At 32.5% G+C, this 24,841-nt stretch overlaps 3 protein-coding genes across 6 annotated transcripts in view; 2 read left to right on the top strand and 1 right to left on the bottom strand.

Moving 5' to 3' along the window:
* On the top strand, positions 1-8,582 carry Nup75 (nuclear pore complex protein Nup75). Its single transcript, XM_088269470.1, has 9 exons — positions 1-170; positions 252-962; positions 1,893-2,015; positions 3,083-3,307; positions 4,204-4,313; positions 4,665-4,882; positions 6,129-6,347; positions 6,614-6,713; positions 7,853-8,582. The coding sequence occupies exons 1-9, from the start codon at positions 132-134 to the stop codon at positions 8,070-8,072; spliced, it is 1,965 nt and encodes a 654-aa protein (XP_088125596.1). The 5' UTR covers positions 1-131; the 3' UTR covers positions 8,073-8,582.
* Positions 8,578-10,688, bottom strand: LOC148303737 (oxidized purine nucleoside triphosphate hydrolase-like). The gene is made up of 2 exons (XM_088269476.1): positions 10,554-10,688; positions 8,578-10,426 (listed from the first exon to the last, which is right to left on the bottom strand). The coding sequence occupies exon 2, from the start codon at positions 10,424-10,426 to the stop codon at positions 9,929-9,931; it is 498 nt and encodes a 165-aa protein (XP_088125602.1). The 5' UTR covers positions 10,554-10,688; the 3' UTR covers positions 8,578-9,928.
* Positions 10,685-24,841, top strand: part of lqf (epsin homolog lqf) — a 19,871-nt gene continuing 5,714 nt past the window's right edge. For 3 of the 4 annotated variants that reach the window (XM_088269472.1, XM_088269473.1, XM_088269475.1), the window contains exons 1-7: positions 10,685-11,149; positions 15,163-15,226; positions 19,241-19,333; positions 19,924-20,215; positions 21,418-21,590; positions 22,152-22,384; positions 22,849-22,999. In XM_088269472.1, coding sequence (XP_088125598.1) covers positions 19,241-19,333; positions 19,924-20,215; positions 21,418-21,590; positions 22,152-22,384; positions 22,849-22,999 — 942 coding nt within the window. In that variant the 5' untranslated portion in view covers positions 10,685-11,149; positions 15,163-15,226. Of the gene's footprint in view, positions 11,150-15,162; positions 15,227-19,240; positions 19,334-19,923; positions 20,216-21,417; positions 21,591-22,151; positions 22,385-22,848; positions 23,000-23,780; positions 23,820-24,841 lie in introns of all 4 variants that reach the window. The other variant, XM_088269474.1, reaches the window with a different exon arrangement.

Consider the following 24,841-nt stretch of genomic DNA (forward strand, 5'->3'; position numbering starts at 1 on the left):
AAGGCTTAACTCTCTAGGGAATAATCTTTGTTTTTATCTGTCATTTTTTTATTCCAAACATTTAACCGCCGTTTCAATACGAGTAATATTTTGTGAATATTTATGTTAAGTCATTCTCTCTATCGTTAAAAATGGATGAACTCGATCTACTTGTTCCAGTTAAAACATTCGTAAGTTATTATATTAGGGAACACGTTATATTTATTACCGTGTTATTATAACCTGTAAAAAAACACCGCTTTTTATTTCAGGCGATTTCAGACGATTTGTGTGCGAAAGCTGGAGTCGCAGCAACTTTTATAAAGGGAAATGAATTCGCTATTTTCCCATGCCAGCATGTTAAAAATGATAATAAGAATTCCAAAAGTCAGAATGTTCCATGTAATCCAAAAATTCATATGATCCGCCAAGATGTCGGGCTTTTTCATCCGGTCATACGGAAACTGGTTAATGAATCAAATGGAACATTTTTATCGTTGCAAGCTATGGTCGAGAAGTCAAACTATGGCGATATGAGATGTGAACTTCTAAAGACGTCCCGGCAATATCGCGCGATAATTCGCGCTTGTCTCGAAAACTTAAGCGAGGCCATTGAATCGACCGCAGATAGCGAAGAGAAAAAAGTCTTGTCTTCTTACGAGACCATATTCTATTGCATCGAATATGTTTGGCATCTGTGCGAAATTTTGTATATAGATAATATCCCGGGTGATATAGTCTTGCCGCAGTTACTAGAATGGGTTAGGTTATATTTTCCTAATCATGAGAAATCTGCAGCTCAGATATTGGAGGTCTGCGAGCGAGGTTCGGAGGAGAGAGCAGACTATTGGGATACCGTGACGGGAATGATAATGCAAGGTAGAACAGATATTGCTAGAGGACTTCTACGATTACATTCTAACAGCGATAGTAACCAGTTCAAACTCGCTGATAATATATTACGATCCATGCCCACATATGATGTAAGTAACCAAAACCGTACTTTACTACTTACTTTTTTAGGAATGAAATATATTTCTTAAAAATTGTCATCCATCAGTCTATCAAAATAGATATCTCGTACATTTTACTTTAAAAAAATCAATGCCCCTAGCTTAATGCATAGTAAAAATATGTATTTATGCTTGGTAAAAATATTATAGTATTAACAGTCATTTGTAAAATCTAACAGACATAACACTGTTATACAACTAAACTGTACAAAAACTACCAAATATAAATACTATTAACCCTTTCCAGTCCCCTAAAATTAAAAAAATCTAGGTAGACAGTTGCATTGCAATTGGAAATCTTTTGTCCTCTGCTCCACATACTGTTGTAATAGATACGAATGACAAAAATGTAAGCTTGGAATTTAAATAAATAATACTAATGATGAAAAAAATGTCGAATAACATCCGACATGGGACCTAAGAGCAAAAAATCGATGTCGAATGAGATTCGATATTGGACCAGTAAGGGTTGAGGAATGATATTCAATGATCGAAAATGCTTCGTAAATTGTTGTTTGTAGTTGCCGTATTTTAGAAATACTTTTTTGACACTTTGGAAAGGGGATGGGCAAATTTAATCCTTCTGATTTAAAAAATATTTTAGATTACAAAATGAAAAAAATATAAAGCTGAATTCAATAAATATGTGTGAATAAACAAACTTATGTATATATGTGAATATCACAGATACATCCAAAAATATAAAAAAAATTTCCTAACAAAATCAATAAAGCGTTAAAATCCCATTATGCCATGCCATTCCCGAAATTATTTATCATTCAAAAGAAAGTATATACAAATGTTATACTTGATGTACGCAGGTCTGTCAAAAATGCATTTTTATAACACGGCAATTATAGTACATATATTCTACAGGTGTTCTATATTTTCCAATTTTAGGCTTATAGCAGTTTATCCATGAATGAGTTTACTGTCAATTGGAAACATTGGCAAATAGATTGCGAAGCTAAAATTGAAACTGGATCTTTTGAATCGGAACCCCGATTAAATCATATTATGAAGGTGAGTTTGTTTTATTGTTTAACCCGAGCACTACCGTTCAAATCAGTTGTGATTTTTAAAACCGATCACTGCATTTGACGGCATGCCGAGCAATTGTGACATATTTTATTAATTATTTTATACACTCATTTTATCAAGTTGGTACTATTGATATTTTACTGAAGTAACAGATGTGTAAGTATGTTGCGGACGATTAAGGTTTAACATTCAATAGTCAAAATTGTAAAAATCCTTATCAAATACCTTATGTGAAACTTGAGAATTGTGTTTTTGGGACGTTAAAGAATGAGGTTAAGGGGTGTTCTTTATTTTTTTTTATCAATAAGAACATGGTCCATAGAAAGGAGGTCTTAGTTTTTGTCATATTGTAAATTATGGATTTATCATTACTTTTTTAATATATCCGCCTCTGTAGAGTAATGGTCAGCACGCTCGGGTACCGTTCTGGAGGTCCCGGGTTCGATTCCCAGGGGGGTTTAAATAAATTAAATTGATTTTTTCAATCTAATATTTATTCAATATTATCCTGGACTGGTACCTGACGCGGAGGGCTGATCATTTTTCCTTCATGTGTTAACGATCAAGAAAACACTGTGTTTATATGATGCAGTGCCCTATGCACCATTGGGGTGAGGAGAAGGGTTTGAAGGAAGGAAGGAATGTTTCAAAATGTTGAAGTTTATGACTTTTGTATGAATTATTTTTAGGATCTCTACATTATTATTATAATAGGGGTGTTTGATATCTATTATGTCTCTAGCCAACTCTGAAAATCTTGGTCTGAAGGATCATTGGATAATGGCCTGAAGGCATTATTGATCCAAAGGATCATCCTAGTGAATAAAAGTTAGCATCAGGCTGGACTGGCAGCTGAAGAACAGGACTGATCACCTTGTGTTCATGTATTTAATATTTTATTCATATTTAATAACCAAAATAAAAAAGCCGTATTCTATGCATCATGTGCAGATAATAGTTGGAAGAAATAATAACCTTAGTATGTTTACATTCTGGTACAAAATTACAAAAATGATTATGTTAAAAAAGATTAATTTATTGTTGTACAGTTAGTTGCTGGTCAGCGAAGTGCCCTGGAGACAGCCCGGGGAGAAGTTCCCTGCTGGCGTGATCTCCTGGGAGCCTATGCCTTGTATTGTGCGCCGGGTACGAAGCGCGGAGACTTGGGACGCGTGGCCCACACGTGCGCCTCCATCCGCGCCCCGGCAGTCTCCTCCCAACAGACGCAACTCGATGTCATTGTGCTTGCTCTTATGGAAGATGATATACACAGGGTAATTTTACATTGTCCCTCCATTCAGTGCGCCGCAATATCTCGCTGAGAAAGTTGTGAACCTTTTTCAGGAGAGGACACTTTCCATTCCTACTCATCCCACATCATTCTTAAGTCATTTCTTTTGTACAAGTTGCCAATCTGGAATGGACTACCTCTCCTTACGAAAGATCTCTTCTTCAATATCCTTCAACATATATTTTAAAAAATTACTACTTATCCATAGATTTTTTAATTTTTTTTAAATTTTTGTTTTTATTCATTTAATATATTTACATTTTTATTTATAACATAATACATTTGAATCATTTATACATATGGAGAACTTTTATATTTCGATTCGCTGTGCCTCTCCATAAAAGAGTCTGTGCTCTTGTGCTTGGAAAGGGACTTACACTCGTGGTTTAATGTTATATAGTAAAAGATATAATAGTTTTTTTTTTTTTAAGATTTAAATGTTAAGAGCTTTAATTTTTTTCTTAAGGATTTTTATATCATCTATTTCTTTTTATTTCTAATCATCTTTCAAAACATACCTCTTCTGGGCCATTGTCCATTACCTATCTCATATTTTATGACCTGCTTGCTCATCAAACAGATATAAAAAGGTATAAACTGCAATATTTTATATAGTACTTTTTTGGTTAGTTAAAAGATGATGCTTTATAATGTAGCAATAAGCCCAACAATGTACCCTATTTTTGCGCAAGAAGTAAAATAAATAATTCAACTTTTTTTACGTGATATTATAATGTTCAATTGCAATAAATCACAGCGTTTTAAAAAGAATCCTATAACTGTTGTCAAATTTTAAATTTGACATATTCAAAAGAAAAAAAAATTAAGTAGTAAGAGTACTGAATACGTCTCTAAGAGTTTAAACAATATTATTTTCAGGTTTTGCATGAAATCCAACAAATGTCAGACAACGGCTGGTTCGCCACACATCTAACTGATCTTCTATTACACTCTGGAAAATTAAACATTATCGACGAACATCAAACAGAGTATGTAATGTGTTTTATTATTTTTTAATGATTTTTTCACAAATAATATTTTACCTGGTCTGTACCAACACACTTGTATGTTTGATCCTATTAAGCAGGTAAAGAAAATTTATTTGAAAGTGCTGACTAATTAGATCCGAAGCAACACATCATCATCACTCACATGTTTTAAAATCTATTATAAAAATTTTATTATAACAATTTTTTTTTAAAGATTTTTTTTATTATTTTGGCAGTGAGTGCAATGCTTAGTCATCCATATTTTGTTTAAAAAGTAAGCCAAAAGTGTAAGAGATTTATATAAACTTTTAAAATTTGTTTATTCTGATAATAGTTTATTTATTCCTTTAGTGTTACCCATCAGCTGCGGGACAGTCTCGTCCTGGAATATGGCTCGTTGCTGGCCAACCACCGTTCCCTGTGGGCATGCGGGCTTTCTTACCTGGGACAGTGTCCGGGAGAAGGCCCCCACAGAGCGGCTCTACTCACGGCCCGCTTGCCTCTTGGCTCCGAACACAGAATCATGAAAATACTAAACGAAGCCCATCGCTATAATCTTCAAAGTGTTGGTAAGCTTCACTAATAGTCAATTCTTCTTCTTTATCCATGTTCCCTCCTTATGTCCACCTAGGCCATATGCTCCAGCATATGGCCAACACGAGACATCTACAAGTCGCTCTGTCACGACCTATTAGTTGGCTTCTTCCCAGGTCAGTCCGGTATCCGAAGTTCCGCTGAGTATAGTTGGTGAATGGTCATCAGCGGCCTTCCGAGGTGCCGAAATCCTCAGGGTTGGAAGAAGAGACATGAGGGGTTAATGCTCTCAGGTGGCATTCTAAGGATGTGTCCCAACCATGTCCACCTTTTCCTCTTCAGGACTTCCAGTATGTAGGGCTGTTGGGTTCTTTTCCTCACATCATCATTCCTGACGTCATACCACTTTACACCCAGTATTTGCCTCAGGCACCTATTTTCAAAACTTGCTAGTTTTGGTCAAATGATCAATTACTTACACTTTAACACATTTTGGACGGGTGTTTTTTACGCCTGCGGACTGCTGAGACGAGATAATTGTGTACATATAGTTAAAACCTTAACAATAAGATTGGTACATAATACATATTCATATAAAAAACATTAAATAATTCCTTCTTTTCTGACTTTTTAATGAGGCCGGCGCAGAAGGTAAAAATACCCTTCCCGTTCTTAAACATAAATCGACCGAACGGGTAGAAATACCTTTCCCTTCCTCAGTGTGTTAATAAAAGATAGCGATTCCTAGCCCCGTACTTGATGTTTTAAAATAAGGATTGAAATGTGTATTATTTTTAAATATAAGCTTATGATGCCGTCTACGCTTCAGTTTGTTTACCTCTTTCTATATAGTAAAAGTAAAGAAATATACAGTAGAGTCTCGATTATCCGACCTAAACCGGCCGCGAAAAGGTCGGATAACACGGAAAATGATGAAAACGACATTGAAATGTGTTTATTTTGTTTATTTATTTATTTAACACTTTTCAAATATGTACATGGAACATAACTAAATGTAACAAAGTAAAACATCAAAATACACTTACAGCAAAGTAATAAAACATGTTTTACAGTAGGTCCATACCCACATACAGTCGGGTAAAGTAAAGGGGCATTGCCCCAGTAGGTCGGATAACTCGGAAGGTCAGATAACTGAAAGTCGTATAATCGAGACTACCGTATATACTGTTGCCTCAATCTGTAGTCTCCGACTCCATCTTGGCTTAGTCAATTCAAATAAATATAAAGCATTATACTACAAGTTTAATTCCTTGATTCCAGCTGAGAGTATCTGTCAACGGCAGGCCATGGTGCTGCGGGCTCGTGGGCGTGGGGGGGCCGCCCTGGGCTGGGCACTGCGAGGACGCGCCGGGCCCCTCGCGGCCCGGCTGGCTGATGAGGCACTCCGAGAGTACGCCAAGACGGGGACTCTGGCCAACACAGACCTGGTAGGGGCTCTGGGACCTGATATGATGCTGAGTGATCGACTGGTATTCCTAGGTAATGAATTATTCTAAAATTTGAATAACCCAGATTTTGATTTTAAATTCTAATTCTCTATCACTTTACCGCATGATAACTTTGGTACATGTTAAATTGTGAATTGGATACAGGGAAGCACTTGTCGCTCACTCCTTTCAAGAACTGTCCTTTGCATTCCTTTGCTGTCGAGATCCAATGGCATAGAATATTCTTCCATCAGCTTGTGGTATACCTATGTCAATTGATTTAGATACCTGTCACAATTATTGTCTCTTTTTTTACAGCAAAATATTCAGAATTCCACCGGCTGTACAAGAGCAGTGAATTCAGTCAAGCTGCCAGTTTGCTAATATCATTGCTAGCATCAAAAATCACCCCAAACTAGTAAGTTTCAATATGTTTCTAAGAAACCGTAGGCATAAATAAAGTTATTTTTTATGTGGGATCAACATTAACCAATTTTATATTGTACTAATCTGAAATTTTATTAAAATTAAACACTTGAAAATACCACTTTAATAAGTTTTATTTATATTTACGACTAGTTTCAAAAACGACAGTTGTTTTCGTCTTCTTGTACAAATTAAAACAATTTTAATTTGTACCAGAAGATGTACCAAAACATCTGTCGTAAATATAAATAAAACTCAATAAAGTGGTATATTCAAGTGTTTAATTTTAATAAAATAATCATGTCATTCCACAAAGTTAATGCCGAATCAATAAATAATCTAATCTGAAATCATTGTAAAAAAAAAAACAATAATTTAAGTCAGGTTTTGGTCCCAGTCAAAGGCTATCGGTTCTACCACAACTTGATTCCTAAGTTCAAATATACAAGCCATATAGCTAATGGCAGATCGATTGGATCTATAGTGCCTTATTACTAACTCCAACAGGACAGGCATATATGTATATGTTTGTAAATTAAAGTGAGCATGCTTTTCTTCCCTCCCTTTAAGGGCTTGGTGTTCGTGCCAAGTGAAGTTATGGTAGGTACGGCACTGCACTTAGGCTTATCTGAAATATGTATTGAATCGAAATATTTGCAAAGCTTTATTTTATTTTAATACATATTTGCATATTGTAAACGAATATTCTTTTACGTTCTGTTTAAAAAAAATACTAGTGGTTTAATGGCAAAACCAAATTATGTGATTATGAAAATTATAAAATAGTTTATATTCTTAATTTTTCTCTCTTTTTTGTGTGTATATTAGGTTAAAAAATGGTCAAAAAAATGTTTGCGAAAAGAACTTCACCGACAAGACTCACAAGGTGGCTTTTGGGTGTCTGCAAAAAAAATTCAAATATGTTTAAAATTGTTATTTAAATAAATATATACAATTTATGATAATAAAAAAATGTTGTTTTGCCGTTAGTATTGGAATAATGTCGTTCTACTATTCTGTAGGTTTGCGATTGTTAATAATACTTAATACAAATAATCTTCTTTTTCAAATTATTCTGCCATATTTTGGTAGTGCTAATCTTACGTAAATAAGAATGACTTTTTGTTTTAGTTTTTGGTCCACCCTTCTTATGGATACTCTACCTCTATTGGAATGTGACGTAGTTGTATTTGGCACAGATGATACTTATGAAATAATGCACTGCGTCGAGGAGAGAATAACAAATGGCGAACTTGGAGACAAACTAGATCTGCTTAAACTCGCCCTTGCTAGAAACCTCGCTAGAACACTCCTCCTTGATGATGAAGAGTTAGCTGACGAAGAAATGTAGTCAATTTTCCTCAACATGTTGTGAAGTTCAGTGTTAAAAGAATAAACCTTTTTTTTTTACTTTTATGATTGTCAGTATATTTTATACTTTTGTTTTATCTGTTATGTATCCATAATCCATATCAAAAGTATTATTTAGCGTACAAAGCGAATTTCAGAAAAAGGCTAAGGAAAAGGAAGGATTATTTGGATTAAAGAAACTAATTACAGTACTAACTACATAATTATCTCTCATAACAAGCATAATTCGTTCCAGAATCTTACTTGTTATGCGAAACATGTTTTGTTTTGACTGGCGCAGAAATCTCGGCTCACAAGTGAATGTCATGAAAAATTGGCTTGCCTTTTTTCTGAAACTCATGCGAAAATTCGCTTGTTAACGGAGCAACTTTTTCATTTTTTTGCTCTTTATGAGAGGTGCTCGTGATGAGAGGTTCCACTGTATCATTATCTTTTAATAAACTATGTAATTAAATTTATGAAAAGTTTTTAATAAAATATTTTTTCACAATTTTTTATTATTTATTTATACAAGGTGAAAAAATATTGCAAGCACTAGGACAAGGAAACACAATCCCAGGATCCCGGAGAGTTTCCAGTCCCGTTAGTCCCTAGTTTGAAAGCTTGCAAGCTCGAGGTTTTTCGTGATTGAAAGAAAATTTCTCATATGGTACATGTATTTAATACTTTGGATTTGCTTTGAATATAAGCCAAGAAAAAATAATGTATAATAGTTTTTAACAAAGTCAAAAAATATTGTAATGTACCTAAACATTTAGGTTACTATATTTGCTCACTCCAAAAGTACAGATGCAAAAATCTTACCACTGAGCTAAGAAAAAAATACCACTTTTTTTTAAGTACATGTATTTAAAAAAAATCTTCCACAAGAGCATTATGTATTACATAATATTTTTGATAATATGTAATTAAAACAAATCGCAATATAAGTAGATATTCAATATTAACTAAATGAACTTGACAAAGTTTCTCAACGCCTCTTTCATTACTAAAGTGTCTATTATATTCCTAGATAATATAAGTAGATCTATTACAAAATAAAGATTATTTGTACAATCTGAATAGCATACACTTTTGATTTATAGATTCCAAATAGGCTCTTGTGCTTATGCTCAGAGGCGTGCATTCTATATAGGCAGAAAAGCAGTGCCTGCCCTGGATTACTCGAGTTCCATATAGAAACACAACCAGTGCCTACTATGCCTTATCACTACCCAACCCTACTACCTTCCCTGATTAAAAATTGTATGGAAGCCACTGCTTATACTATACAACATTATGTATCTATATGCATAAAATAGTGATTATGTTTAGTGCACATAATCACATTTGTACATATTCATAGGTTAAATTATATTCTAACTTGCCTGCATGGTGCAATTCACACCTGCAGTAACAAAAAAAGAGTATTTTTTTAATTAATAAAAAAACTTGAAACCTTTTTTGTGCTGTAAATTATATTATATAATTTTTATTTTTAAAAAACCTTCAGAACCTAAAAGTAATGTATTGTAAATATGTTAGATTTTTTTATTAGTTTACAGAAAGGACGGAGCTTGATTGTATGTAATCACTAAGAGTCAGTTCTTAAATGGGATTACAATATCCCTACATTTTAGGGTGTATGAGAAAAAAATAATAGGGGGAAACAATCTACATACGACTTGAATTAATATTAAGATAGAAACAAATGAGGTATCAAGGGGTTTAGAAACAAAAGATTGGGAGCCTCAGAACCTATAATAAGAGTTATGAAATAAACACATAATACAAAAACTTACTAAAAAAGATTAAAATAGTCAGACTACATCAAAATTTATAAGTGATTTACGAAAATCAGTCTTTAATACTTTCTAATTCTTCTTTGGAGATCTGTCGCAATTGTTGTCGTAATATATCATTGTGGCCTTGGAACCAAAATGTACCCATGAACGGGACACTCTTAAGTAGATAAGGGAACCAGAATCTATCATCTGGCCACATATCTTTGAAAGGTATGGCAGATGTATTAAACCATTTTGGTTTCATTTCCTCAGATTCAGTCAGGTCTCCTTCAAACATAAATGTGCTGAAGACTTTCACCACCATTATGCGAGGTTCACCTTGAAAATGAAATTCCAGGCTACCCAAATGGTTTAGATTGTTCTCTTGGATTATAAGACCACATTCTTCTTGCATTTCTCTAACGGCTGCTTGCTTTAATGTCTCTTCAATTTCGACTTTACCCCCAAATCCGTTCCATCGTCCTTCGCCAAATCCTCGCTTTTTCAGTCCCAACAATATTTGACTCCCTTTTCTAGCGAACACCAGAGTATAGAGTTTTTTATACGGCATCTAAAAGCGAAAAACACTTTTAAAACAATTACGGTCAGGCATGTATATGACAAATGATATCTAAATGGTTGAATCGTTTGAAAAACCATGTAAATATATCAGATAATAATAATGTTTGTCAACTTACGGTTAAATGCGAGTAAGAATTTTTCCTTTTGATCTTTATAAAAATTTGAAAAAATATTTCGTTTAAATTTCGTATGTGATTAAGTACTTGCAAATGATCGTAAGCATTTGTATTATCACAGTAGCAGCACTGAATTTCGTATTTTATTAAACATCCGGTGATCCTTTTTTTGCTAATTTCTGTTATGATATTTACTTTCGCGGAATTAAATTTACATATTTAAAATCTCTGGTACTCAAATACTCTTGAAAAATTGTAAAATGTATCCGTGATGAAGAGAAATGACAACCCGTCGGTAATAGTTGCGTTTGACGTTTCACATAACTTTACGAGTTACCCGGATATAGCAGACATCTTGAATGTATTTGTCATAAATAGTGACTTCAGATTGTCATCCTACTCTTTATAATAGAGTTTCGTGTGCAGGGTGAAGTTTTAATATTTGTTGTTTATTATTTTATTTTAAATAAGCATTAATCCAGTGTTTCTTTTGACGGGTCAAATAATGAAGTCCTCCAAGAGTTTGTGATTGCTCAATTTGTATTGGAAAGTTGATTGGCCTATTGGCCGAAAAATAATCGGAATTGCTGCTTTAGGTAAGTTTGTGGTATTTCTCAAGTGCTCTAGTTATGACAAACGAATTATTATTTGTTACAGTTACCATGATTTTTTTTGTATAAATAAAAAAAAAAACCTACCCCTGTTTGTACGTAAGGGCGCAATTTTTTCTTACCGTCACATGATTCTCCGTTTTAATTATTCCAAACAGGCTACACCGCATACCTGTACTTGATTTGACGTAAATAAACGTCATTCCATCGGGACTCGATCCCCAGTTAACTGTTGTTTCATTGGGTTATAATATATTGTTTATTTTTGACGTTTGTTAGTTTCATTATAAATATTTTGCATCTTAGAAATTTGATTTCTTGGTGGTGACCTGAGTATTTATAGGTACGTGACACAAATTTTTACAATAAAACCTTGGATTTCCAATAGCAATGAAATTATGCTACAACATCAAGGCAAATCTCTTCTATATAATAAAGCTTAGATTGTTCAAGTGAAACATGTATAGTATTGAAAAAATTATGCTTATTATTTAAAAATCACCACAATATATATATTTATCACCTACATAGGTGTAATTTGGATGTCAATTTTATTGATGTAATTAGACTTATTTAAAATAAATAGTATAATTTCTTCCATCGTTATTTAACCTCTCGCCAGTTCATTTTAGAATAAAAAATGCTCCCATCATACATGTACATATTAATTCACCCTTGAAATGAAGCTGAATCTGAAGAAATGCTTCTTTACTATTCAATATGTTTCAATGTTTTTACATACTTTTCTTATTATAAATTGTGTCCAGATATTAATATTTGATAATTAGATTTAATTTGGTTTAATGCTCCAATATAATGGGCTGAATTCTTTGATAATAAATCAATTTCACAATGAGTTATATTTTTTTAATTTAATTGGATAAATGCTTGGATAAAAAAACCGCTTGCATAGTTATTAAACTACTCCTTTTCGCTTTAACAATTGAAAGTATGAATGATACTTGTCATGTAGTATTTATAAATCTTTTGTATATTATACATATCGCTCACTCCTTTCAAGAACGTCACAAATCAAAAATTGCTAATTTTCAATTATAGATGTTTTCGGAATGCCCAAAAATGTACTAAATCCCAGCAAAAGAGGCATATTTTTAACTTAATATTTACCCGCTACAGGGCAGAAAGTGTTGTTTTTGCATTTTGAAGAAAAGGTATTGTTTAATTATTTTTTTAAATATACTAAATATTTTTCAAATGGAGAAAAAACCTTCTGGTTTTACCTAAAAAGATCTGTTGCATAGTAAAAAGTTCAATAAGTGGTTTGATATTTATTTTTCTTACATTGTATTATATTTTTAAACTTTAAAAACGTTCTCCTGAAAAATCAAGTTTTTTGATTTATGACGTTCTTGAAAGGAGTGAGCGATATCTCACTTCATTAATTCAGTATGTCGATAAAATCGAACTGTGTACTCCTTATGGCCATATATATTTTTTAGAATAAACAATGTATCATGAATTTTTACGCAAAGTGCCCTTGAAGCATTATTTTACAAAAATGTCACTATATAAATTATCCAAAATTATTATTATTACTACACAAACTATAAATTTATTCAAGTTTAATATTTGATGTTCATTAATTGTTTCGCAGTCACTTTTTGTTTTATCTCTACCCATTTTTTAATTGAACAAAAAACTTGGTAAATATGTTGTATGAATGATATTGAGTGCACTGAAATGCATATCATAATAAAGTATTGTAATTAGTGGTATTTAGCAAGGGAATATTCAATTTTATAATCAATACTAACCAGAAAATTTTAAATAATTCATCGACTATCAGAATTAAGTAAAATCTATTTAAAATTGTTCAAAATGGCCGAAGCTTGTGATGATAATGTGTTATCATTGATAGAGACTAATTAAACATGTTTATTTTGACATCTTATCTTATATTAAAGTAAAAAAAGGACTGTAGACTTTTCTTTGTTAGATTTTATAATTAGATATAAATTATTTGTTATTGTTATCAGTATAATTCCACGTAATGTACATATTTCATGTATTTTTTGCTAGCCATCTTTATTTTTGAAGGAAGCCATGAGTCACTTGTGTGGTTTTATTCAAGAATAAACCATAATATTAAGGTGACGTGGGTTTAAAGTGTGTGTGGGGTAATTAAAATAATAGGTACACTTTTTTCTTAAGATTACAATTTAATTTTTGAGTTGAAAAAAATTCTGACTCCAATTGTCCTAAGATAATATTTAAAAAAAATAAAAACATGATTTGGCAACATAATGAATAAAATGATATGTTTTTGTATTCTTATTAAAGGTTTTGATTTTCAGAATGCTTTTTTTATGACCATTGATAACAAAATTTCTGAAACAAAATTTCTAAGTTTAAATTAATAAATTATGGCATTTAAATGCCCAGACTTCGACATTCTTCTTCATCTTTGATGAGATGTCAAAAAAGAATATGTAAAATAACTCCTAGAATTGGAGATAATCCAGATTTGTGGACAAGTATTTGAACTTATTCAAAATGTTATATATGTCTTTATTAATAAAGATTACTATATTATGGTAAAGAATCTTTTGTTTGTTATATTCAGAAAATATTAATAGCTTTCACATACTATTGCTTGCATTTCATCTATTCATTGTTTTATTTTATAGAAAAATATATATATTCTTACTTAAATTTTGTTTTTAATGTTCTCTGTTGGATATTTGTATTTTTAGAAAATGTTTTATTTGGGGCATAATCTAATAAATGATAATATACATTGTACATAATTTTCAATACATAACGCTTACACTTCTCCGCAGCATAAGTGAGTATATTTTTCCACTTGTATAGCTTCTTTTAATGCCGGCTAAAACCAGTTATTTAAAATAGTGTAAAATCAATAGGTGTTTGTTTGAAAATTGTTGCTCCAACATAAATTATTATTATATATTTTTTAACCAGTTTTCTATCCATGACATTTTTGGACACATAAATATGTGTATTGTTGTCGTTTTTCATTCTTCAAATTTAAAGAAAATGTAATTGTACTCAACAGCATAAAATATAAATAAGTTATCTCCGTTATTAACCTTTCCGGGAGTACAAAAATTGATGTTCGACTTTCTGGGGAGTGGGTTCTTTTTACATGAAAATTTTTTTTTTATTAAATCGATGTATCATGAAGATAGAAATTATGTTAAAATAATTTAAAAAAAAAAACACCCATTCGAAATACTTTTCAATTATGACAAAATCCACAAATATCATTGCTATACAAGATACATCATACAGACGTCTGACAGACGGACTTCGACGTTTATTAATGTCGATACTCCTTTAAGGAAAATTCGCACCGACGTTCATTTACGTCCATTCTCCCGGAAAGGTTGGTTTTGAAGATGAATACATTTTTGCAAACAATATTTTGAGTATGATTCCAAAGCTATGTAAAAATTTTCTCCCTGGGAGATTTTTATCAGATTTAAAAAAGTATATATCTTAATAGAAACACGGAATAAAGAAGTCCATTTATAGAGCTTATAACCTGGTCGCTGGCTGGTTTGAATGTTCACCTTGTAACATTCACCATACTGTTTGCTTGAACAATCATATTTTCTCCCACGGTGAATGTCACAGTGCATAAAATGATTTTTTAGACCAGCCTATGATAGGTCATAATTCCTGTAAACAAACAGGCTTCCATATTCCCTTCTTAAAAAGCCTGAGACATAAAAAAAATCTTTATATTTTTAGTTTTCTATTAATTCATGTATCGCTTGTGAATAAAACATCTCGGGTTGATTGAAATTCATATTAATGTTTTGTGTATATATTTTTATATGAAACAAGATGTGTTTTTTATATCTGTCTTTTTTAAATATCGCTGTACATTAATTTCTACTATGGATATTTGGGAACTTTATCCTGTGATGATTTATCTCTATAACTGTATAACTTTAACATTTTCTATTTCCGCTGCTAGTATCTGACTGAAGTATGTGTTTCTTCTTTGACAGACGCGGCTAACACACGCGCTTGGATTTGCTTATTAATCAGGCAATATTGATCAACTAAGAAAAAGTAAGTTTGAAAATTTATTTGTATATTGTTTTGTGGTGTTCCGTACTCAATATATATATCATTTTATATATTGCATGTAGATTCTGACTTGTAGGGTTTCCTTAATATAAGTTTACTAATTTTATTTATAAGTCAGGTGTGTTGGCGTAGTTGTATAGACGCTCGACTTGGAATCAGACGTTGTATTCACTAGATGATGGATGAAAGTAAATAACACACATTACATGTAAATAACGTCAAATATTTTATTAAAAAAAAGAAATTACACAAAGGGATGATAATTGATATTCTTATGTATATTTTCACAACATATGAATGTTATATGCATGACTAATTGGAATAAAAATACTGCTACACCAGCAATGGTGAGGTGTGACTCATATGGAAAACTTAGGAAGTCAACTATGCTCAGTTTTTCTGTTCATTTTTATTTTTCCTGATTAATTTATTGCACTAGTAAATCGACAAGTTTATATAATTTTACTGTATTCATTTTCACTTTTATTAGACAGTCAAAAAACAGGAAATACAAGTATTTACCTTATTACCTTAATAACATTAACAACAAAAAAAGTATTTTTTTTTTACTGAAAACTACTGTATCTGCATGGTGTACTCTACAACAAATCCATAATATAAATCGTCCACCTCTGCTGTGTAGTGGGCCAAAATAAATATGGATGATTTTCACTATCGTATTTATTTAACATCACCCTGGACTGGTACAAGAAGCGCAGGGCTGATCACCTTCCCTTCATGTGATTTATGATTAAGATATCACATCGTCGCTACGATGCATTACCTAATGCACCATTGGGTGCGGATAAGAGCTTAAAAAATAAAATAACTTGGCTTGATTATGTTTTATAGAAAATGTCAATTAATGTCTCATAAAAATAAAAACACTTGCCCAGACTGACTGCTACATGACTCTGTGTTTATCAAAATTCAATATCGGATTCTCGGTATCAATTTAAATGTTGAAATGAAATACGAGTCCAACCTTTTTATCAGTCTTCATTGCAATTCTTTGCATTTTATGCATTGCTACATTGGATGGTGTCCCTTTACAAAAACGATGTAATTTAGATAAAGTAGATTAAAAAATGACTGTGCGAAATTACGCTCCCAATATAAATAAAAAACCCTTATCATTTAGAGTTAAGTATTACCAAAAATGTTAAGTGTAGATTTTTTTAAATACAACAATACTTGAGTATTGATCCACACTTGAGTTTGCATTCATAATTTTATGGATTATTTGATATTTTTTCGCTGAAAATTACATTTTAAATCTTAGAATTCTTATATGGATTCAAAATAATCACTTTTAATAAATTGATTATATATACACACCTTGATAATAACAGTTGTTTTGTATAGATAGGTCGTTCTTGGAAGGTGATGATTTAGTTCACTAAAGTCTTATTACACATTGTTTTAGCCCCATAATAAATCTTTATTTTAACTGAATATGACGTTGATTAACCGTTTGACTGCTGAGAAGCAATATATCGACTCTTGTATACTTTGAAAAACATTGATATACTGACGTTTTTCGGCGTCGCAATACTGACAAAAAATAAAAAACCTTTTTTATCCACTTTCAATCAACTTAACTTAAAATGAACCATTATTGCAAACAAATTTTCATCAATCTTAGCATACTTTAAAGAAAACATTTCAGCAGTTAAACGGTTAATAAACCAATTCATTTTCCAAAATAATTATTGTTTCAAGTAATGTTAATCAATTGATTTCATTATGTTCATTCCGTAACACATTCCTTCGTAAAAACAGTAAATAATTGATATAAACATTGAAGTCAAACAAATGTTTGATTAATTGATACAACAAATACTTTTTTAAATGTATGTGTATATTACTTTCTGTTACTTTATTAATTTTAAGCTTTTTGATAAAGTAAGGATTTTTCATTCTTTCCTGTGTCCGTATGAAAAAGCTAAATGTTTTTTTAAAATATATGGCAGTGTCATTATTTATTAACTTCTATTTATTTATCCATTTTTGATGAAAAAAATATAGTATATTCTCAATACTTCTAACATTGATATATGTACCACACAACACATGAAAAATGAGAGCTCTACAGCTGATGTCATCGACTGACTATAGAATGACAGGACCTGGATGCCTTTTAAAGAATTTCTCTATGCTAAAAATCAGTTGTTAAACGTGACTCAAGAATACAAATGTTGAGCCGTGAACTGAGCTTGTTTATTGGATTCGTGGCTTTCTGCCAGACTAATATTTGCACATTCGATATCAACTTTACCAAATCAAGATAGGCCTAACTCTGTCACGCATTAATATTCAATAACGATGTTAGTAAATTGAGTATTTTTGGTTATATTCCACCAACTTTTGTTACTTACAATGAAAGATTTGTTCAAATGTAAGTATAAGCTCTTTATGTAAATTGTTCTCACTTTTAGACACAGAGTTGAATTCGCTGACCCCTCTTGAATTTTCATTGTGTTTTGTCATTGTCTGGTCAAATACATTTTGCTTCAATTACCTACGGACTAATTCTGTGTAAAAGATTTGGATTGCAGATTACTTAGACAAATGACCTGAATGGCTTCACTGTATGTACCGCTGAATGTAATTTAACACACTTACCTTTATTACTGGTAATCACTTCCATGTGCTCATTCCAGTGTACAAAAATGTATTTGATTTCTTAAATGAATTCATATCTAATCAGCTATGAACCCATGATAATTTTGAATATGTATGTGGTTTGCCTGCATAAAGTTTAAAACATAATATATACCTAGTGCATTTAAAAAAATATATAGATCTTTATCTAGTGAAATTGTTTGCTGAAATCGGAAATAATCATTATACGGAAGCAAGCGTTTTATAAAGTATAACTAGTAACTAGGTAATATAGTGTTATCTTTGTAATACGTCCACCCTCGAAGCGCAATGGTTAGCGCATTTTACTACCATACATGAGGTCCCGGGTTTGATTCTCATTTAAGTTTTATTTCTATTAGTATGGATAATTATTCGATAAATGGTATTGCAAACACTGTCAATTTGATGCAGTACCCTATTTACCATGGAGTGAAGTAGGGGACAATAGAAGAAGAATTATCGTTAATGAAGACTATATGAACACTTATCTTGGCAAGAATTGAATATTACAATTTTTCAAAAATGTATTTGAAGGGCATTAGGCTTTAGAATAACAAAAGGTGTTTTTTTTTCTCACTTTTTATACATTTTTTTGGAGTTATATCTTATAAAATATGTAAATATAAATAAAATTGATCTCATATTAGTTACATGACTGTTTTTGTATTATACATTGGACCCTAGTAATAAACATTCATTCTAAAAAAATTAGGTAGCCCTTGAGGTAGTATTTTACAAAAATGGCACTAAATAAATTATACAACTATTATTGACTATGTTTATACTTAATAATGCAGGTAATAAATACAGATAACTCACTTGTCTTCTTTTTTCTTTGGTTGTGTCTTGACACCCATCTTCATCCGGTGTTTATATTTTGATTACCTTTCCTTTGTTATTAAATGGTAGATGGCTCCATGGTACTGTCTCAAGTTAGGAATATGCTTATTATTTTTTAAATCTACGTATCCGTGCATTACTTTAAGAGAAAAAAGGTAATTATTTATGCTATAGGATACGTTGCCAAGAAAAGGGCAAGCCACTTATATTTTCTTAAACATTCAAAAAACTTTTTGTTTTCATTTCTAGTTAAAGCTTCCAGTAAAAAATATCCATTCCAACATATCTGCATTCAAAACTGCCTTTCCATCAGCTAAATAAAATGTATTTTTTTCAAAATAGTTTAAAGTTTCTCGGGAATATTCAAGTAACTCCCTCAATAAGTTATTGTAAGCCAATACTGTTTTATATATTATGTTTTATAACACCTGGGGGGTTTTGGGGTCAAGTAGAATAGAATGATATGTAAATATGTGTTGTAATATGATTGTCCTAATTGCAATGTGCCAGATGCCACGAGGACAAAAGGAAGATATGCAGGTGAATGTAGCGGGGCTGCGGAGAAACATAAAGAACCTCGCACACAATTACTCCGATGCTCAGGTAAATTATTCATCTATTCATGTTGTCCTTTATACTGTCACTTTCTGTGAGAAGAAAATGTCCTAAAAAAGTAACCATTGTGTACTTTAACTAACAAGAGCCGTTTTTGTCAATTTAGCAGCTAATTCCCAATTTCTCAAGCAATAATAGATGTTATTAGACATGCGTAATTTGTATTTCTTATTTGGGAAATGAAATTAAAACCGCCAAACAACACTGTACAGAAAGACAGTTACAACCAGTGCAAAATTCAGGCTATTATATGGAGGAAAAATACAATTTGTCTCTATCTAATGATTTTGTATTATTATTATGAGGTCAAGGGATCTTCCAAGGGAGCATCCCTTATATCACTGCAACCATATTAGGTCGATTGTGACCTCCCTCTGTATAATAGCTCACTATTAAGATCTACATGAGTCATGTAGTTCACGACCTGTCTTGGCGGTAAGAACTTCACCTTCTCGGAGTCTAGTGGTGGTCCTCCAAGGATGTGACTTCGTTTGCGAGCGAGTGCGTCACAGTTTTAAAGAATATGGAATGGTGTTTTGTTATCTAATGAAGCTAAGAGGCATGTTTAACATTTTTAGATAAAGGTGCGCGAGGCTACATCAAACGACCCGTGGGGTCCCTCCAGTACACTAATGACTGAGATAGCCGACCTCACGTACAACGTGATGGCATTCACGGAGATCATGCACATGATCTGGAAGCGGCTCAACGACCACGGCAAGAACTGGCGCCACGTGTACAAGGCGCTCGTGCTCATGGAATACCTCATCAAGACGGGCACCGAGAAGGTGGCCATGCAGTGTAAGGAGAACATCTTCGCCATCCACACGCTCAAGGACTTCCAGTACCTGGAAGATGGGAAGGACCAAGGTGAAAAATGTTTTCTGTTCAATATACCATTTAGAAAGTTATGCAAAATGTTATTTCTGTAGATATATTATTAAATCTCACTATATATATATTATTAAACCATATCCGCTCCCTAGGTGGAGCATATGGAGTCCACAAACTGTCTCCAGGCTTTTCTGTCGGCTGCCAGCTCCCTTGCATCCTCCCAAGTCAGATCCGCGTCCCGGATCTGACTTGGAAGTTCTGATGAGAACTGCCGACGAATTGTCAGCAGTGGTCGTCCTGGGCGGCGCGAACCTGATGCCTTGTAATAGAGGCAAGCTTGATTAAGGCTCTAAGGAGACATGCGGAGTACATGGCCAAGCCAACTGAATCGCCTTTTCTTGACGACAGTTGTGACCAAGATTTGTTGCGTCCTACGCCTTATCTCTTCACTATATATTTAAAAAATATTTATTTCTAAACCTATTACATATTTTTTACTCGGTTTACAAGCAAGTATTTTAAGTGTAATGAATGTTTCAAGAACAAATTTACAATGGGATCACTTATGTGAAAAAAAAGTATTATTTGAAAATTCCATTCAATCTAATAATATTTGATCATTAAAAGTTATTCAAATAAATGAATGAATGAGTGCGAATGATTCATTCCGTGCCCATAATTTTTATTTTATTATATTCATTGAGAAACATTTGGAGAATTTTGAAATAAATGTTTCAGTACTGTGTTTAATTTTGATAAATGAAGACTACAATTACCCATTGCTTTCATGCAATTCGACACTATGCCAGGCTATATTATGCTTGGTAAACACATTAAGTGATTAAGTTTTTAATTATTATAACTATAATTTAATAATTCCTGAATGCAATGTATTCAATTGTAAGTAAGGAGTTAAATTTAATAGTCTTTTTTTTTTTAAATTAGGTAGTTAGTTCGCTACTTAATCACGTAATACATGTAAACCAAGCATTAAAGAGATTTATGATAAACCTCAATTTATAGTATGTATTGCTCAAATAGTTTACAAAAAATAAATAAAATTATTCCAACAAATAAGTAGTCTGTGAGAAGATATATTTATCACCATATTGTAAACCTTTTGTCAAAACAATACTGTTTACAGTGCTTGGAAAAACATTTCGATAAGGATATCGCATCGATAAATACTGAATACAATTAACGAATAAAGTAATAATGGGATAATGTGTCTTTTTCAGGATTGAATGTCCGCGAAAAGGCCAAGCAATTGGTGAACTTACTGAAGGACGACGATAGATTGAAGAACGAGAGAGCACGAGCCCTTAAGGCCAAGGAGCGGTTCGCGCAGTCGGCCAGCGCCATCGGCAGTGATGGAGCCCTGGACACACCCTCTAGTCCGCCCTTCTCCACTGTAATAATTTTTTTTACTATGTAATGTGTTGCAATAACATGAATTACCAGTTGTTCTCTCCCATTTACCTGCAGAAATCGAAAACTTAATTTGTTTCGAAGAACCAGCTTGTGATATCGCTCACTCCTTTCAACAACGTCATATATCAAAAAACTAGATTTTTCAGGAGATCGTTTTTAAAGTTTAAAAATAAAATACAATGTATTAAAAATAAATATCAAGCCACTTATTGAACTTTTTACTGTGTAACAGATCTTTTTAGGTAAAACCTGAAGGTTTTTTCAAATATTAATTTAAAAATATGCCTCTTTTGCTGGGATAAAGTACATTTTCTGGGCATTCCGAAAACATGCACAACTGAAAATTGACGATTTTTGATTTATGATATTCTTGAAAGGAGTGAGCGATATATCAAAAAGATCACAAATATTTTTTTTCGACTTACACGAAAACCTTTGGAACGAATTAATCTTACTATATTGGCAATGGCTGGGGCATTTAGGGTTGCACACCCATGCTTGTACAAGCCACTGCTAATGCGCACGATTGTCTCTCCACCAGATGGGCGGGGGTGGGGGTGGGGGCGGCGGCGGCGGCAGCGGGCGCAGCAGCGAGGGCGCGGCGTGGGCGGGCGCCCTGGAAACGGCGCGGCCGCAGACGGCGGGCGAGGAGGAGCTGCAGCTGCAGCTGGCGCTGGCCGTGAGCCGCGAGGAGGCGGAGCGGGACGAGCGCCGGCGCCGCTCCGACAACGTGCGCCTGCAGCTGGCCCTCAGTCAGAGCCAGCAGGACTTCAAGTGAGACCAGTTGCTAACTGTTAGGTTAGGTTAGGTTAGGTTAGGTTGCCCTCCATTTCGGAGGTACAATCAAGTATCAAGTGGCATTGAAATTCAGTGTTTTTATACAATTTTTTCGCGGTATCACGATAACTATCATCGTACAAATGATATATTTGGAAAATAACACTTTAAATGTTTTAGTCTGCCTCCGTGGTGTAATAATGGTTAGCGTATTTAGTTACCGTTTGTTTGGATGCAGGTTGCTCATAATTTTCTGCAGATTAATTATGTTAGTAAAATGATAACTCGTTGACCAAGAATAGTTTCAATATTCATAACCTTTCGTACAAAGTTAATCCCCGTAAATACGGACAAACTACAAACGATTCGTGTATATTCAAACTCCTAGGCAAAATTTAATAATTTGCATTATGCAATATCCTGCAGAATAGACGTGAATCCTTTTTTCTTTCAATTTTCAGAGGTACCCCAGAAGCGAAACCTCGTACTGACACGCCGCAACAGAGCCACCTACTTGACCTGCTGGATATGGATGTAGGGAATCCCGTGGCTGCGGCCCCTGCCTTGGCCGATCCCTGGGGGGCTCCCCCGACACCTCCGCAGAGACCACAGGTTAGATAAAATATTGATATTGCAACTATTATTAATTTTTATTCTCTATTGATACCTAATTTTTGGTTTTTGGTTGACTCGGTGAATTACAGTGTTCGAAAGCAATGGTATTCTCGCATGATATTAATGTTTACCGCATGTTTCTTGTTAAACTTGTTCATATAAATGTAATGTCTATTTTGGTTGCACTTCCTAACATTATTCCTAAGTTGTTATTAATGTATTTCCAAAGTTACCCAAGAGCATGCATTTTTTTACACGATGTAAAGAAACTAATGTGGAATTTTTTTAATTATATGTTTGTCTAAATTACACATGACATATTTTTTAAAGATTGTCTCAAGTTGCATGTTAACATTTATGTATTTAATCTTGCATTCGTATATGAATTTAATTTGCCTTGTTTAGTATGTCTTGTTTATATATGTATGTATAATTATATTACTAAGCTATTATCATAAATGGTTGGCTTTTAAAAAGCATACATGTTTTATTAACAAAATATATTATTATTTAACTGATGCTGTAATTCATTAAAAAAAACTTTTAAATTTTTCATTCTACTAATTATATATTAAAAATTTGTAGTGTTAAAAGATAGGCAAAGGAGTAGACGGCAAAATTAAATTTTAAGTTATAATTTTTAACACAAAATTTTAATTAGTTACTCTAATAATTGATCAGTTAATAATTGAAATATTTAGTTGCTCTTATAATTTTTCATTTTGCATGTCAAAGTATTTTATTTATGTTTGCAATTTTCTTTTATTTTTGCCACCAGCGTTTGGACCTTGGATTCGAAGCTTACTATGATCCAATGGTAAGACGATTGCTCTAGTATCGCTACTGTGAAATTATTTGAAGCCTTTTTATGTTTTTATCATCATTATTTTTTTACGCATATGTATACCATAAAATAATACAGCTTTTTATTTCATGAACAGTTAAATGTAAAGATAATCTGAAGTATCCAAGGTATAATTTTTCAACTTTAATCAGGTATACGCAGGGTCACAGTCAGTCAGAAAAATGAAACACATAAATTTTTTTCAAACTGTGTTTTCTGGTATAGTTTCTAATCTATGTATTCTTTAATTTTCATATTGTTTTGTAAGTTACCTTTGTAGATTCTTATCTATGTTTTTTCATTATAAAACATAATTTAAGAACTGGATCATGAACTACTTGATGACAAGTTTATCGGGACTTTTTATTGGAATTTTAGCAAATGTAAATACATAAATAAAATAAAATAAATAGTATATGAACAAAAAACTTGGTAGTATTCTCAATATTATTAATATTTAAAGCATTTACCGTCTCTAACCTCTCTACCGGGTACGTCTCGAAACCGGTAGACATAAAAATCTCGGCGAGTGGTTATACACTAATATTATTAACATTTTTGTAGAAAAATAAATAAGTTAACTTAGTTGTATTGAAATTAGTTTGGCAATACATATTGTGCTATTTAATAATATTGTGTTTTTTTAATATCAATAGAATTGAACTCCCCTTTTTGGGAAGTCGCAACACTTAAAAGGTTGATGAATGATGATATAGGATTTTTTTTTTGACATCTCATCAAAGATGAAGAAGAATATGGAAGTCTGGGCATTTACGGGACTGACGACCGTCATAGGCTGGTTTAAGTGATCACTTTACACACGTGTAACATTCACCAATTCTACCCATTATTGACAACCACACTATTCAAATGCTTTGAACAAGTGAACAAGTATTTGGACACACTCAAAATGTTGTAAATGATATAGGATTGTTAATTGGTGATATGTTATGTTAGGTTAAATTTTTTATATAATTTTTATTTATTAGTATTTC

The sequence above is a fragment of the Brachycentrus maculatus genome, unplaced genomic scaffold, assembly GCF_059751285.1.
Source record: "Brachycentrus maculatus isolate JH-2025_06_01 unplaced genomic scaffold, ASM5975128v1 h1tg000353l, whole genome shotgun sequence".
Lineage (NCBI taxonomy): Eukaryota > Metazoa > Arthropoda > Insecta > Trichoptera > Brachycentridae > Brachycentrus > Brachycentrus maculatus.